Here is a 16640-nt window from a genome sequence, read left to right on the forward strand (position 1 = left end):
GAGTCAAGAGGTGGAGGCAGGAGGATGCCAAGGTCAAGTTCAAAGTCAGACTAGGTTGCATAGTAAGTTCAACACCAGTCTGGCAAACAAAACAAAACAGGGCCTGAGGAAATGGCTCTGTCAGCAAAGTGCTTGCAGCACAAGAATCTAAGTTCAAATCCCCAGAACTCATATAAAAAGCTGGATGCTTCCAGATGTGTCCAGATTCCCAATGTTGGGGAGTCCAAGACAGGAGACTCTCAGGGACTTGCTGGATACCCAGCCTAGCCAATCCATGAGCTGCAGGGTAGTGAGAGATCCTGTCTCAAATAAATAACAAGATGGAAAAACAGCAGAGGACACCTCTGGCCTCCATGTGTACACATACATACATGAACATCCACTTACGAAAACACGCGCGTAACAAAACGAGACAAAAGCCTTTGGAGCACCGGCCTCTGCACGTCTTTGAGAGGTAAGGCTATAGGAGAGTAAATTTTATCTTCATCTGGCTTTTAATAACTTCTAGGATTCCTTTCAAGCACGGTGCTCTGACCCTGAATTCTCTCTGTTTGCAAACTGCACATTGCCAGGCAGACAGTGAGGTAACAGGGGTTCACCTTCTGTGGACATGATGATTGGTCTGTAAATACAGAACCAGCACTTAACAACAGAATTGTGCTGCCTGAACTGCTAAGTCCCATCTTAGGGTCAAGGAGGATGTGGCTTATTGGTAGGGAAAAAATGTAGTGAGGTCTGGATGCTAAATGTGTAGCCTCTGAATGAATCTTTCCTGAAATTATGAGTGTTCCCAGTCTGCGTCTACGGCAAGAAGCTAAGCGTATTTGACTTATCTCACATACCCTTCAGAGGATGGATATGGGGGGGGTGCTGGAAGAGTTTTGTGTGGCTATGCACTGCTGCAGTGCCAACTGCCCACTTCACAATAAACTCAAACTACCACCCACAAAGCCACAACAGGCCTCCCAGGGCTGGAGGGGTGGCTTAGCTGTTCAGAGCTCATCTGCTCGTGGAGAGGACCAAATTCAGTCCCCATCACCCGTTCTGGCAGGAACCACCTGTAATTTACAGGTTTCCTCTGGACCTCTGAGGGTAGCCACACTCTCCTGCGCATAACAACATATACACACAGTTACAGGTAATGAGAAAGAAATCTAAAAACAGCAGTAAGGCCCTGCATAGCCTAGTGCTAAAGCATCACTTGCCTATATCTCACATGTGTCTCCAGACCATTTTCTGTCTACTTCTAGTTCTTGATCGCTGGTTTTATCTTTTTCATGCCATGGAAGTCTTTTCTCAATTTCCCTTCCACTAAGTTCATCTGTATCAGACAGCTCTCTAAAGAAACAGAACTGAAGGAATGAATCTATCCATATCACAGGAGATTCACTAGAATGGCTTACAGGTTGTGGTCCAGCTGGCCCAACAGCAGCTGTATCCTGATAGAAAGGCCAAGAATCTGGTAGTTTCTCAGTCCACGAGGCTCCATGTCTCAGCTGGTCTTTAGTCTACACTAAATGCTGAAAAAGTAGGTTATGATACCACTGAAGGAACGCCTCAGCAGCAGTCAGATGAACTCGCCAGCAAGAGTGACATCAAGAAGGCAAAAAAGAAAAAGCTCCCTCGTTCCGTGTTCTTTTGTGTGGGCTGCAAACAAGAGGTGTGGCCCAGATAAAGTGGGGGGATCTTTCCACCTCAAATGATCCAGTCAAGAAAACCCTTCCTCACAGGTATGCTCAGGTGCTTGGGTTTCAGTTGGTCCCGGATGCAGTCAAGTGAACAACCTAGATCCGCCATCACATAAGCTGAGCATGGATAACTAAGTTCTACCGTGCGGCCCACCTGGAAATGACGCACGTGCTGGAAGATTTCACCAGTGACCTGAGCGATTGTCACCCTTACCTGAATGTTTGTTATCATGAAGTACATAGGAAAAATACGGAATCTTGGGGCTTGGAGGCTAAGTGGTAGACTGTGTGTTTACTATTCACCAGGTTCAATCCACAGTCGGAAGAAAGCAAGGGAGACAGAAAGAGGAAGAAAGAGGAGAGAGGGAGGGAGAGAATCCTTAGCCTAACTGCAGGTCTAAGAATCTTTTTCGTCAAGATGGCGCCGAAAGCGAAGAAGGAAGCTCCCGCCCCTCCCAAAGCCGAAGCTAAAGCGAAGGCCTTGAAAGCCAAGAAAGCAGTGCTGAAAGGCGTCCACAGCCACAAAAAGAAGAAGATCCGCACATCGCCCACCTTTCGGCGGCCCAAGACCCTGCGGCTACGAAGGCAGCCTAAATACCCCCGGAAGAGCGCGCCCAGGAGGAACAAGCTTGACCACTATGCCATCATCAAATTCCCCCTGACCACCGAGTCAGCAATGAAGAAGATAGAAGACAACAACACACTTGTGTTCATTGTGGACGTCAAGGCCAACAAGCATCAGATCAAACAGGCTGTGAAGAAACTCTATGACATTGATGTGGCCAAAGTCAACACCCTCATAAGGCCCGACGGAGAGAAGAAGGCGTATGTTCGGTTGGCTCCTGATTATGATGCTCTGGATGTTGCCAATAAGATCGGAATCATCTAAACTGATCCCAGCCGGCTAATTCTAAATATACACTTTTTCACCATAAAAAAAAAAAAAAAAAAAAAGAATCTAAATTGTAATGTAATGCCCAGGTGTTTTGAATGCAGAGTGAGAGACTGAATGAGAGATTCACTATCCTAAGAGGCAGAGTAGAGGTGTGAACAGTACCAATGTTCTGAAAATAAATCCTGCTTGCTGGCACTCAAAGCCTCTCTTTGCCTCTCTTTCTGTGTGCGTGTGCGTATAGTATGTATGTGTGGTATGTGTGTATGTGTGTGGTGTATGTGTATGTGGTGTGGTATGTGTATGTGTGCTGTGTGTGTGTGGTATGTGTGTGTGGTGTGTGTATGTGTGGTACATGTGTGTGGTGTAGTATGTGTATGTGTGGTGTCTGTGTGTATGTGGTATGTGTGAGCGGTGTGTGTATATGTATGTGTGTGTGGTGTGATATGTGTATGTGTGGTGCATGTGTGTGGTGTGGTATGTGTATGCATGGTGTGTGTGTATGTGGTATGTGTGGTGTGGTCTGTGTGTGGTATGGTATGTGTATGTGTGGTGTGGTATGTGTATGGGTGGTGTGTGTGTGTGTGTGTGTGTGTGTGTGTGTGTGAAGCATCTCAGTACCTGTCAGATTGCAATGCCAGTTCTTCATTGGGTTTTGCTTTGCTCTGTCTTCTCCATCCTTGCCTTGTTACAGCATTAGTAGACCACCTAGAGGAAAACCACTCGCAGTCAACAGCCAGAATCAGTGCCTTTGAACGGTCAGGCACAGATGGTGCTTCTTCAGCTGAATTCTACTCCTATGGATGGCAGTTGGCATTCTCTTTGGGCTGTCAACCAGTCCCAAATAAAGGCAGAGATTTATTAATTATGAATGCTCGGCCTTAGCTTAGGTTTGTCCCAGTAGCTCTTTCAACTTAATTTAACCTGTTTCTATTAGTCCATGTTTTTCCTTGGGGGTTTTTTACCTTTCTTTCATTCTGTATGTCCTACTTTCCCACTCCCTCCGTGTTTGTCTGGCTGGCCCATGGTGTCTCCCTGCTGTCTCCTTTTCTTTTCTTCCTGAGCCTGAATTCCTCCTCTATACTCCTCCTGCCCAGAAGTCCCACCTATACCTCCTCGCTTGGTATTGGTAATTCAGCTTTTTATTAGACCAATAAGATGCCCTTAGACAGACAAGGTTAAATAGCAATACATCTTTACATAATTAAACAAATGCAACACATCTTTGCATAGTTAAACAAATATTCCACAACAGTAAATCTTACTATTTTTAGAATCAACTTATTAGTAGACGCTTTACAACACTGGCTTATTATTTCCACTTTCTCCTGCAACTTTAACCTTTCACAGTTCAGTTCCTGCACCAGATACCTTGCCATGAGTGTATGTAATCAGATCATTTGGGAGGGTGGGTCAAGAGGATGTCGGGTTTAAAATCAACTTACCACATAAGGAGAACCTGTCGCAAAATAAATAGAGATAGATTAATGAAGCAAAGTTTTAAAGATAAAGTCCAATTTCAGTTTCTGTGTGATTGATGGGTTTCTGGCGACACATGCCTGGATGCCTCACATACACGGGTGCTGCAAGCATATCTTTTCATCCCTGTAGGAGACCATTATCTGGGAGGTTTCTACTGACTGAGCAGATGTGTAGGGTTCCAGGAGGCTCCTGCTTCCAGTCTGATTACCCAAACAAGACAGATAAGCACAAAATGGTTGCTGTTTAAGAAGCATCAGAAGCACAGAGACATCTAAATGAGCTAAATGCAAGAACGGGCAAGCTCTATCCAAGATAGGACCCCATGGTCATGTTCACCTTTGTTGATTGGAATACAGAACACTGTGATCACCAAGAACATTCGAACACAGCTGCCTGAACACTGAAGAGTGCCAGTCAGAGTGGGTCTACCTTACCTGCCCAGTTCTCCCAGAATCATCACTGGCTACTAGGCATAGCTCCCCAAAGTTAGAGGCAGAATTGAAGGACTTAAGAAAGCTCCTAGGAGTGTTTGGGGCCTTCGTGGAATGTGGAGCGCTTATAAAGGGGTTGGTACCAAAGAGAGATCGCTGGTGAAGCAGGAAACAAGGAGCAAAGGGCAAAGAGGATAAGAAGGCTCTCAGCAGGGCCATAAAGCTGGGTGAGGGCTCCGCAGTTGTGAAACCCGCCAGCTTAGTTGTGAAGTACAGACAAGAGCGACAATCCCGCCCCACCCCTCGGATCAGAGGCTCTGTTGAAGTTAAGAATCGACCCTCTAGTCAGACTAGTGAAGAGCAAATGATGAGATTTTTATTCTTTTTCAGGGCTGAGAACAACTCGTGTGTGTGTGTGTGTGTGTGTGTGTGTGTGTGAGAGAGAGAGAGAGAGAGAGAGAGAGAGAGAGAGAGAGAGAATTTTTTTTTATCCATTCATCTGTTTGAGGACACCTTGGGTAATTTAATATCTTGGTTATAATACCTGGTGTTGCAATCCAGTCATAAAAAAACATAATCCTGTGATTTGAGAGATGTGGCGGGAGAAGTTTATGCTCAGGGAAATAACCAGACACAGGGAGATACAGTATGGCATATTTCGTACATGGAAACCAAAATGTTCATCTCGAGAAAGTGGTCACCACAGGTTTGACAGAGTAAGGACCTGGAGCACGGGGCTCAGGGGGCTGTCAGATTATGGGCAGTAAAATACTGTGGGGAGTAAGTTCTGCAGCAAAGCAGAGTGACAAACTCACAGCAAGTGTCATTATAGGGCTTGTGCGAAGAAATAAAAGAAGAATTTAGAGTCCCAACACAACAGAATGACAAAGGTTTAAGGAGACAGACATTTGAATCCCATAATCAGATCATTGTGCACTATGTATGTATATTAAGTTCAGCTGTCACAGAGTCCCAGAAATATGTAAAATCATGTGTCTATTCAAGCATTCATAAGGAATTCTTAAGTTTTTATTAGTATCATTGTTATCTTTGTAAATATTGTCTATGTGTGCCTGTGTCAGATGGAAAGAGAGGGGATGGGGTGGGGGCCGGGCAGGGTATGTGGCACATGAGGAGGTCCAAGGACAACTTCCGATGTTCCTTTTGATTGGGTTCTCAGATGGATGCGGTCTATGAGGCATGTCTGACCAGCACTCTTCCTCACTGGATCAACTCACCAGTGAATCCTCGCTCTTCTTTCTTTCCTTTTCTTTCTTTCTTTTTGTTTTTCAAAATGGATATGTGTGCAGAAGAGCAAGGAAATATGAGGTCATAGCTAAAGCAGAAAAGAGTACAAGGGTTAACCCAGTGGTGGTGGTAGTGGTGGTGATGGTGGTGGTACCCACCTTTAATCCCAGCACTTGAGAGGCAGAGGGAGAAGGATCTCTGAATTCAAGCTCTACAGAGTGAGTTCCAGGACAGCCAGGGCCACACAGAGAAAAGCCAAGAAAAAAAAAACAAAGAAGAAGAAGAATAGAAGAGTTGGGATGTGACTCAGGAGTAGAGCAGCCTAGGACATGCGGGACCCTGGGTTCATTCCAGCACCACTTCAAAACACAAATGGAATTCTAAACACCTATGCATAGCTGAAGTTAGAATTTAATAGACAGAGGCAGACAGGAAGTAGTGAACTAAAGTACAAAGCACCCATGCTATAGCAATGTCGGGGGTGGGGAGGGTGGGCAGGATGGTTCACTAGGGAAAGGCACTCGGCCCTAACTCTGATAACCTGTGTTCAGTTCCTAGCCTGACATGGTGGAAGGAGAAAACTGACTTCTGAAAATTGTTCTCTGACCCCACTTGTCCACATACACACACATGTGCCCAAGAGACGACCCGACTTGTCCACACACACACATCTGTGCCCAAGAGACGACCCCACTTGTCCACATACACACATGTGCACAGGAGACGACACCACTTGTCCACACACATACACCTGTGCACAAGAGAGAGACCTCACTTGTCTGCATACACACCCATGTGCACAAGACAGACAAACGAAAACATAATATTTTTTTAAATAAAAGAAAGTAAAATGAAGTCATTTGCAGTCAAACAATCCACAGGACAAGAACAAACAAAACATAAAAATGTTACAAGGTTCATGCTACAATAAAAGCTTGCATAACTTTTTCACACTAGACAAAAAGACAACATACCAAAAAAAAAAAAAAAAAAAAAAACCCAGCCTTGTAATGAGTCCCAGAGGGCCAAGAGACAACAATCTTTTACAATACATCTAGATCTTTATCTCTGTCTGGGTGTGTGTTCACACAGATCTTTTAAAATACTATTGAGGCTAGATGTGATAGCACACACCTTTAACCTTGGCACCCAGGAGGCAGAGGCAGGTAAAACTGTGAGTTGGTGGCCAGCCTGGTCTATGGAATAAGTTCCAGGCCAGCCGGGGATACATAGTAAGACCTATCTGAGGGTGGGAGGGAGTAAAGGCCTGGAGGTTAAGAAAAGTTGTTGCTCTGACAGAGGACCGGGGTTTGATTCCCAGTACCCAAGTAGTGGTTCACAACCAACTATAACTCCAGTTCTGGGGGATTCAACCCCCTTTCTGGCCTTTACTGGCACAAGGCATACACATGGTGCAGATATACATGCAGACAAAGCACTCCTACACAAAAAAATTAAAATCTTTGTGTGTGCGTGGGCATACACGCATGTGTGTGCACGTTCTGTTGATTAAAGTAAAAAAAAACAAAATAAAACAAAAATATATCCTGAGATTTGCAATATATGGCGACAAAAAAGTCAATAAAATTCTGATAATAAGAGCAGAAAAAGCGGCTGGAGATGAAACAGAATCGAGCTGCTGTCCGGTTTGTTTGCCATCATGTAATATGTTCAGTGTGCATCCGAAGGGAGACTGTGACGACTTAAAGGCGCAGGGCAGCAGGCTGAGGTGCAGCTCAGCGGAAACACCTGTCTAGCATGTGCAAGGCCCTAGGCTCCATCCTTACCACCATGTTTTAAAATTCAGAATGTCATGTATAGAGCAGGGTCCCCGGGAATATGTCACTAACACGACAACGGACTGCTTACAGATGGAAACTTTTAGCTCTATCAGTGACCTACTCTGAGAGACTCTAAGAGTACAGTCTACACCTCTGTGTGTTTAGAAGACCACCAAGTGCTTCTAATGCATGGGAAGCCCACTGAGCAGCCATTTAAAACCTACTACATACCACTGCACCACCACCACCACCATCACCACCGCCATCATCAACCAATATCACCACCACTTCTACCACCACCACCATCACCATCATCACCACCATCAACCACCACCACCACCACTTCTACCACCACCACCATCACCATCATCACCACCATCAACCACCACCACCACCACTTCTACCACCACCACCATCACCATCACCACCACCATCAACCACCACCACTTCTACCACCAACACCATTACCATTATCACCACCCCTACCACCATTATCAACACCACAGCAACATCAGACAATGAAATAATTTTTTTAAGTGCAGAATGCAAGGCTAGGGCTCAGTGGTAGAATGCTCGCCTCCTATTAATAGTTATATAGACATACACACTAATAAATATATTTTACAAATATTTTCAATCCCACTCATTAAAACATATCATTTGGAGGCTGGAGAGAGGCTCTACACTTAGAACTAGGTGTTCTTCCAGGCGACCCAAGTTTAGCTTCCAGCACCCAATTCAGGTGTTCATAAGATCTGACATTCTCTTCTGGTCTTTGGAGGCACATGAACTCACATGTGTGTATATACACAGAGACATATCACATACACATAAATAAAAATAAATCTTAAAAGGTACACACAGCAGGCCAAATGTTGCAGTGAATGTTTTTAAATTGCAGCACTCAGGATGTAGAGACAGGCTGATCACTGTGAGTTTGAGCTCAGCCTGGTCTACATAGCAAGCTCCAGGTCAGTGATGCCTACATAGTGAGACTCTGTCTAAAGATAGATGCATGTAATAGAACCATGGTTCCGACAAAGGCTGTGTATTTTGAATACATAAAGAAGTCCTAAAATTCAACAATAAAAACTCAAGCTGCATGATAGAAAGTCAGCACACAAAATTGACTTGTATTTTTTTAGCCTATTTTTTCTGTATTTCCTTTGTATATATGAGGGAACACGGGAACGTGTGTACCACACTTTCACATTAAGGTTAGGAGAAAATCTGCAGAAGTCAGTCCTCTGCCTCAATCTTGTGTTCTTGGGATCAAACTCAGGCCACTAGGCTTGATGGCAAGTGACTTTCCACACTGAGACTCATCACTAGCCTTGAATTCTATGGGGTTTTGTTCACTTGGTTTTGAGACAGGGTCTCACTACGTAATCATAACTGGCCTGGAGCATGCTATGTCATTCAGGCTGCCCTTGAACTCACAGGAACCCGCCCACCTCCCTCACCCACAACCAGAACCACAGGTTCTGGGATTTAAGGTTTGTGCCACCACAGCCTGTTGAATTGGATTCTTATATATAACATTTTTAAAAGGGAACTAATCCAACGTTTAAACCGAGCAAATGGTTTGGACAGACATTTCACAAAAGAAGACATATCTGTAGCCAATACGCAACTGAAAATATGTTTGACTTCATTAGTTTCTAGGAAAAAGAAAAAAATCAATACAATATCTTCCAGGCCCCTTAAAGCTGTGAAAATGAAATGTGTGGATGATACATTGGTGGGGAGGTGGGGTATCCAGCAGCTAATATGTCTGATAGTTTTCTAAAATGGTAACTCCTCTTTGGAGAATCCTTGGGCAGCTTATAGTAAACCTAAACACATATGTAACCTATGCCCCTAAAGAACTGTACTCCTGATACCTATCCAAGAAAAAGGGGATCCTTCACTCACAAAAAGATGTGTAGGAGAATGTTAATATTAGTCTCATTCATAACAGTCCTACACAGAAAACAAACCAAAAGCCCATCTTTAATTGAAGCTAGACAGAAAAATGGTATTAAATGCACACAAGAAAAGAAATCAGTAATTTAAAAAAAAAACCCTTTGATGATATATAATGTATCACAAATTTTATCAAAAGAGGACACTCATTACTATATAGTCTATGATAGTTGGGATGAGAATGGCCCCCATAGGATCCTATGTTTGGATATTTGGTTCCCAGTTGGTAGATCAGTTTGGGAAGGATTAGGAGGTGTGGCCTGGTTGGAGTAGGTGTGCCACTGAGTCAAGGCTTTGCAGTTTCAGAACACTGACACCTTTCTCAGTGACTGCTGCAGTACCATGCCCGCCTGTGCACTGCCCTGTTCCCTGCAGTAAGGCTCTAAGGGCCATGAAACCTGGGAAAACGGAGCCTAAACATAAGAGTAAAGTTTCATGCAGTAGCCAACTTTATTCAGAGCATCAGACAATTTATACTCTGAGGGTTAAGAATCACATGAGTAAAGTGTACCATCACAAAGACAAGCCAAACATGACAAAAACATGTTTCCCCATAGAGACATATAAACAAGTAACAACAGCCAGCTGTGATGAATGACCTACAGTAAACTCACTCTGAACTGCTGCACCCGGGAGGGGCATGCAGACACTACAAGAACAATTTCATGGTTTTGAAGAAACTGAGGTCACAAGACTCTTTGTTTTCTTGGAGGTTCTTCACAAGCACTCAGAATTCTATTCGCGGGACTCCATTCTTGGGGTTCTGACAAAGACATACTGTAACAAGAGGCAAAATTAATCTATAGTGATAGACGTCAGAAGATAATTTGGGGGACAGAAATGAAAGGAACATGAAGAAACATTCTGGGATGACTTCCACCCGCCAAGAAAAAAAAAGGTCTGAACCTTGTGTGGGTGGTGTGTCAGTCAGCTTTTCTCCACTGTGACAAAATGTCTGAGATTAAAAAGCTCTAGGCCAACGAGATGGCTCAGTGGGTAATGGCACCTGCCACCAAGCCTGATGATCTGAGTTCAATGCCCGGGATGCACACCACTATAGCTCCTGCAAGTTGTCCTCTATTTCCACGTGTACACTGTGGAACGTGCACCCCCACATACTCGCACACGGGTGAATGAACACACACACAAAACAAATATAACTTAAAAAAACACTTTAAAGCCAGTTATAGGGGTGCACATCCTTAATGCCAGCACGCAGGCAGCAAAGGCAAGCAGATCTCTCTGAGCTACAGAGTGACAGTGACATCGTGAGACCCTGCTTTTAAAAATCAAAGATCTGAAAAGAAGGGAAGATTTCCCAAACTATCCTCATGGATAGAAGGCATTTAAATGGCATTGTCCTATGATGGTGGGGGACAGAATGTGTCAATTAGACACTACACGCTAGCAAATAAAATCTCCAATGCCAGGACTAGGTTACCTCTTTTTGAGATGTTGGCCCGTGGAGTCGCACAGATCCTCAAACGTTTCAGGCTATTGCCACTGCTCTTGGCTACCAGCCTCCAGAACTTGATGGTAGGACTGTAAATGAAGATACTGAACACTGGAGTCACACACAGAACATGGAAAATCAAGCTGGTACTCGCTGGAAGCTTCATTCCCTACTGTCTAGTTTTCATGGTGCTAAAAGGTGCTGCATCTGCTACTGGAGAAGAAAAGTAGCCACTAATTATCAAATCCAGGCTGCAAACACTGTGAGTTACGATTATGATTGTCCTGGCAAGTCACACACTTGGTGCAATAGTGGCGAAAAATGTCATGGGAGCAAGCAACAACTTTCTAATTGGAATTTTAAGTCCCATTCCACAAGATGGAATCTATACCTGGCACTGTTACTGGGGTCAAGAACTTGTCTAGACAGGTCAGGGGCCCTAAGAAGAAACTATTACAATTGTTCGACTTGGTGGACATAGTATCAAAATGACTCCTGATGACTTATGGCTATACCCATAGATTCATTCTTCTCTCAGTCCTCAACAAATAAGGTTCTTCTTGCAGAGAACCACAATGGGCAAATGCACAGAGAATAAGAGACTATCAAGTTCTCATCCCTAACAAGGGCCAGAAAGATTGTAAAAGCCAGAGGTGGTAGGTGGATGACTATAAGGAAACCGTATTTTTTTTCTTTTTTTTAAATTTATTTATTTATTTATTTATTTATTTATTTATTAAAGATTTCTGTCTCTTCCCCACCGCCGCCTACCCTTTCCCTCCCCCTCCCCCAATCAAGTCCCCCTCCCTCGTCAGCCCAAAGAGCATTCAGGGTTCTCTGCCCTGTGGGAAGTCCAAGGACCACCCACCTCCATCCAGGTCTAGTAAGGTGAGCATCCAAACTGCCTAGGCTCCCACAAAACCAATAGGTGCAGTAGGATCAAAACCCATTGCCATTGTTCTTGAGGTCTCAGTAGTCCTCCTTGTCCGCTATGTTCAGCGAGACCGGTTTTAACCCAGGCTTTTTCAGACCCCGGCCAGCTGGCCTTGGTGAGTTCCAGATACAACATCCCCATTGTCTCAGTGTGTGGGTGCACCCCTCGCAGTCCTGAGTTCCTTGCTCGTGCTCTCTCTCCTTCTGCTCCTGATTTGGACCTTGAGATTTCAGTCCAGTGCTCCAATGTGGAACTCTGTCTCTGTCTCCTTTCATCGCCTGATGAAGGTTAATGTTCAGGTGAATGCCTATATGTTTTTCTTTGGGTTCTCCTTCTTATTTAGCTTCTCTAAGAACCCGAATTATAGGCTCAATGTCCTTTATTTATGGCTAGAAACCAAATATGAGTGAGTACATCCCATGTTCCTCTTTTTGGGTCTGGCTTACCTCACTCAGGATAGTGTTTTCTATTTCCATCCATTTGCCTGCAAACTTCAAGAAGTCCTTGTTTTTTACTGCTGAGTAGTACTCTAATATGTATATATTCCATACTTTCTTCATCCATTCTTCAATTGAAGGGCATCTAGGTTGAGAAACCGTATTTTCTAGACACAAGCAGATGTCCATATGAATGCACAGGGATTGTGACAGCTCTTTACCAGACAAAAACTCAGCATGGAGCTGGAGGTTGGCATGAAGTCCTACTTTTAGCTGAGCAGATATTGGCATTTGATACCAATTTGATTAGAGAGGAGAATTAGTTTTTTTAAGGGTGTGACCTTAATGGTAGGTTGACCACTCTCTAAAGCAGATCTCCTACTGAAGAGTAACACAAACTGTACTCAATGTGATTGAAAACAAATGAGTGAGAACATGAAGCTGGGGGGTGTTGAGGAATAGCACTTTAACCAGGTAAAGATGTGTAGCCTGTGTTTCTGTTACATGTCTTCAGTTATGTAAAGATGTGTTGCTGCTTTACCTCGTCTGTCTAAGGTACCTGATTGGTGTAATAGAAAAGCAGAATGGCCAATAGCTAGGCAGTAGAGGAATAGGCAGGGTTGGAGGGCAGAGAACAAAAAGGAGGAGGAATCTAGAGGCTGGAGAGAGAAGAAAACAGGGGAGAAAGAGAGGGAGATGCCCTAGGCCAGTCAGCCAAGCAGCAGACAGACAGACAGACAGTATTGGAGGAAAACAGTGAAAGTATGACATACAGAATGAAAGGACAGTAAGAAGCCTCTAGACAAAATATAGATGAAGAAAAACAGGTTGGTTATGTTATAAGAGCTAGTGGGACAAGCATAAGATAAGGCCGAGCTTTCATAACTAATATTAAGTCTCCATGTCTTGATTTGTTGGCCATCTGAGAAAGCCTGCTACAGATGGCTGGAGAGGTAAAGGTGGATCTGGGAGGAGTGAGTCTGGAGTGTGAGTATGATCAAAATGCGTTGTCAGAATTAATGATATGTGCTTTTAAAAACAACAGTCATATTTTGGTTCATGTTTTCAGAGGTGTTGCTTTGGAGTTTATGGTGCATTTGAACTCCATGTCCATGGTACAGAGTGTGGAGCAAAGCTGCTCAGCCCTAGAGAAGAGAGTCAGGGTTGCAGCCCTATACCTGCTTCAAGTACATCTTCCAATAACCTAACTCCATTCTACTAGGTCCCAGCTCTCTTAAAGGTTCTGCTACTTTTCAATTATGTAATGGCTGGCAACCAAGCATATGGCTTGGGAGGGGGGCGGGCAATAATATCAAAAACATAGCAATGCAGACTTACACACTTACCCCTCATTCATGAATCAAACTTTTAAAAATCAGTTGACTTTATTATCTGTTTACCTCTCAATAAAACAATGAAATGTTTGTTTTTAAGAGAGACTAAAAGGGTGAACATATACAGGATTAGTAGATGTGTCCCTGATAGAGACATCTACACCATTAAAGCCATCCGTGACTTTTTTTAGACATGTTCTGCAGCAAAGTCTGCTTGGTATCCAAGGATGGTGCAGTCACCACACCCTCCTTATGCACGCACGCACGCAGTGCTGGAGACTGAATGGAGGATGAAATCGAGGGCTTCCTGTAAACACTCTCCTGACTGAGCTACAGCCTCAGTCCCTTATTTATATTTTTATAAGCATCCTGAAAGATTGTCAAGGATGCAAATTGCTCATCTCTTCTTATTTGGAGAGGAGGGGCAAAGCAAACCAACAATATTCTTCCCTAGGACAGAACAAGTTCTCAACTCCCAAACCAGGATTTATTGGTATGCTCCAAAACCGACATGGTGAGGTAAGGCCAGAATAGTCTCCTTATTAAAAAAAAAATCAAGTAAATTAGATTAAGAAATGTCAGATTATATAACACATGTTTGTCTTGTCTGCAAATGCATTGGCCTGGATTCTTCTTCTTATGCACATGTCGCAAACTAAGCAACAAACTAAGCATTGGCTGCACGTCCGTAAACTCAGCACTGAGGAAGCGGAAGCAGGGAGATGGCATGGGAGAATGGCTCGGACTTCATAGTGAGCTGCAGATCATCCTCCAGGTACACGGTGAGATCTTATTCCAAAAAGGCGGTGAGGGAGGGGAGCAACAGATAGTCAGACAATTATGTTAGGTGCATGGCTTTAATCCCAGCACTCTCAGGAGGCAGAGGTAGTCAGAACTCTATAAGCTCGGCGCCAGTCTCACTTACATAGGGAGTTCCAGGCCAGCCCAGGGACCCTATCTCAAAAGAGCAAGCAAAACATTGGCTATTCAGCTTTATCGGTGAGAGCATCGTAGTAGGTATGGCTGGCTCTTGTAAATCGCAACCTTCCCGCAGGTTGAATTTTTGCTTCAGGTAAACAAAAGGTCACTTGTCCCAGAGTACAGAAACTTGGAGAATGCTCAAGGGCTTTCCCTTAACAGTGTGGAAAGGAGTAAACAACTGGGGTGGAGGGTGGGGGTGAGAGGTGGGGGCAGATTCTGATCAGCCAAATAGCGGAAAGAAATACTTGACTCCTGAGCTGTCTGCAAACTGTGTAGAGTTCCAGGGTTGCAGGTATTCCGGGAGTCAATGTTACCCATTTTGGGGCGGGTTTTCTGGGGATGCAGCCTTTTTGAGTCACAAAACTGGACCCCTTTCAGGGGTGAGTGGACACATGTCTCTAAAGGAAAAGTCCATCACTCAATTGTAGCTATTGCCAACTCTGGTTTAACTGTATTTGAGACATACGGATGTTTACATGTTTTGGGTAATGATAACACATATATGGAAGATGTGTATATTAGAATGGAACATATATATTTCATTTGAAATAAAGTCTCATGTATCTCTGGCTGGCTACGTACAGAAAATAAACTTGAATTTTTGATTCTCTTTCCCTCACCTCCCCAGTGCTGGGACCACATGTGTACGCCACTACACCGAGTTTATATGGTTCTGGGGATCAAACCCAGGGCTTCCTTCACGCTAGGCAAGCAGTCTAACAACTGAACTACTACCCTTATAAAATGTATTTGTTGCCGTGAACTGGAAAAAGAAAGAAAGAGGGAGAGAAAAAAAGGAAAGAAAAGAAACCAGGCTCCATAACCAGGCAAAGTGTTCTTTGTGTGATCTGCGCAAACAAGAAATGAAAGAGCTTATCTCCTGTGCAAAACTCTCACCTTTACGCAGTTAAAAGAAACAGGATAGGAGGGGGAAGAGGCCCAAATGGCAAGATTGCCGAGTGTTCAGTGTGGGAGTGGACAGTTCTGGAGGGTCTCTCCCACAGACTACAATGGGGATGGCTCCCCCTGGAGTCGAGCAGGACATAACTGGTACAGTTCCACAAGGCAGCCCTTAAGTGAGAACAAAGCCTTAAAAAAACAAAAACAAAAACAAAAACAAAAAAACACCCAAACAAACCAAACCAACCAACCAGTATTATTAGGTATTTTAACTTACATCATCTTTCTCAAGCTTGGTGGTTAAAATGTAGTTAGAAGTGTCATAATGCTTCCTTTCTTTTCCCTTTAAGACAGGGTCTTTCTACATAGCCTCAGGGGGCCTCCTGCCTCTGGATCCTTAGGTTTGAGATTAAAAGTGCCCACCACACCAGCTTATAATGCCTACTTTTAAATTGCAGAGTGAAATTCTCATATCTTGATGCAATGTGATTTTTTTCTAATCATCCTGAATATTTAGAAACCCAACAATGTTATTTCAGATTTACTGATAATGTCAATTTGTCATTGTATAACTTCAAAATTTAATAGAGAGTGTACAGCTTTTGAAGTCTAACAAATTTGGATTCTTACCCCCATATAATCCCAGACTATACAACCTAGGGTAGTTATTTAATATCCCTGAGCTTCAGTTTCCCAAAGCATATGCCATATAGCCTTAAGACCTGGTCCAGAGCCTTGGAGCTCTCTCAGTAAGTACATGTGCTAAATGGATTGAGCTAACACAAATCAGCTGTGTAAGAACGTGGCAGCAAACACCAGTTCTTAGCATATGGTCTGAAAACTAGCACACAGTAAGTGCACAAATACCCAGAAAGGATCTACAAAGACTTTAAGCATCTGGCTGTCTTGGCTCACTAGCGCTTGCCACCCTCGGGAGTGCCTTTTTCCTTTCCTAATAAACTGTCTCTGTTTGTTTTAAATGGGTGAGAGTCTGAGGTAGTAATACTCTTCAGGATGGAAGTGTACATATTGGGAGGACTTATTTTTCAAATAGCTAACACTATGCAAGGGAAAAAACAAGGGATTTCTCTTATATTATTTTTTGAGACAGGGT

At 43.7% G+C, this 16640-nt stretch overlaps 1 protein-coding gene and 1 long non-coding RNA gene across 2 annotated transcripts; one reads left to right on the forward strand and one right to left on the reverse strand.

The window, feature by feature from the left end:
* Positions 1-2097: 2097 nt before the first annotated feature.
* On the forward strand, positions 2098-2592 carry LOC126490071 (60S ribosomal protein L23a). The gene has a single exon (XM_050124740.1). The coding sequence runs from the start codon at positions 2107-2109 to the stop codon at positions 2575-2577; it is 471 nt and encodes a 156-aa protein (XP_049980697.1). The 5' UTR covers positions 2098-2106; the 3' UTR covers positions 2578-2592.
* A 7321-nt stretch (positions 2593-9913) lies between these two features.
* LOC126490073 (uncharacterized) lies at positions 9914-13584 on the reverse strand. The gene is made up of 3 exons (XR_007589099.1): positions 12321-13584; positions 10929-11029; positions 9914-10264 (listed from the first exon to the last, which is right to left on the reverse strand). It is a non-coding gene; the product is annotated as an uncharacterized lncRNA (long non-coding RNA).
* Positions 13585-16640: the final 3056 nt, after the last annotated feature.

Source organism: Alexandromys fortis, unplaced genomic scaffold, assembly GCF_014885135.2.
Source record: "Alexandromys fortis isolate MF-2015 unplaced genomic scaffold, M_Fortis_MF-2015_v1.1 scaffold_234, whole genome shotgun sequence".
In the NCBI taxonomy this organism is placed as follows: Eukaryota; Metazoa; Chordata; class Mammalia; order Rodentia; family Cricetidae; genus Alexandromys; species Alexandromys fortis.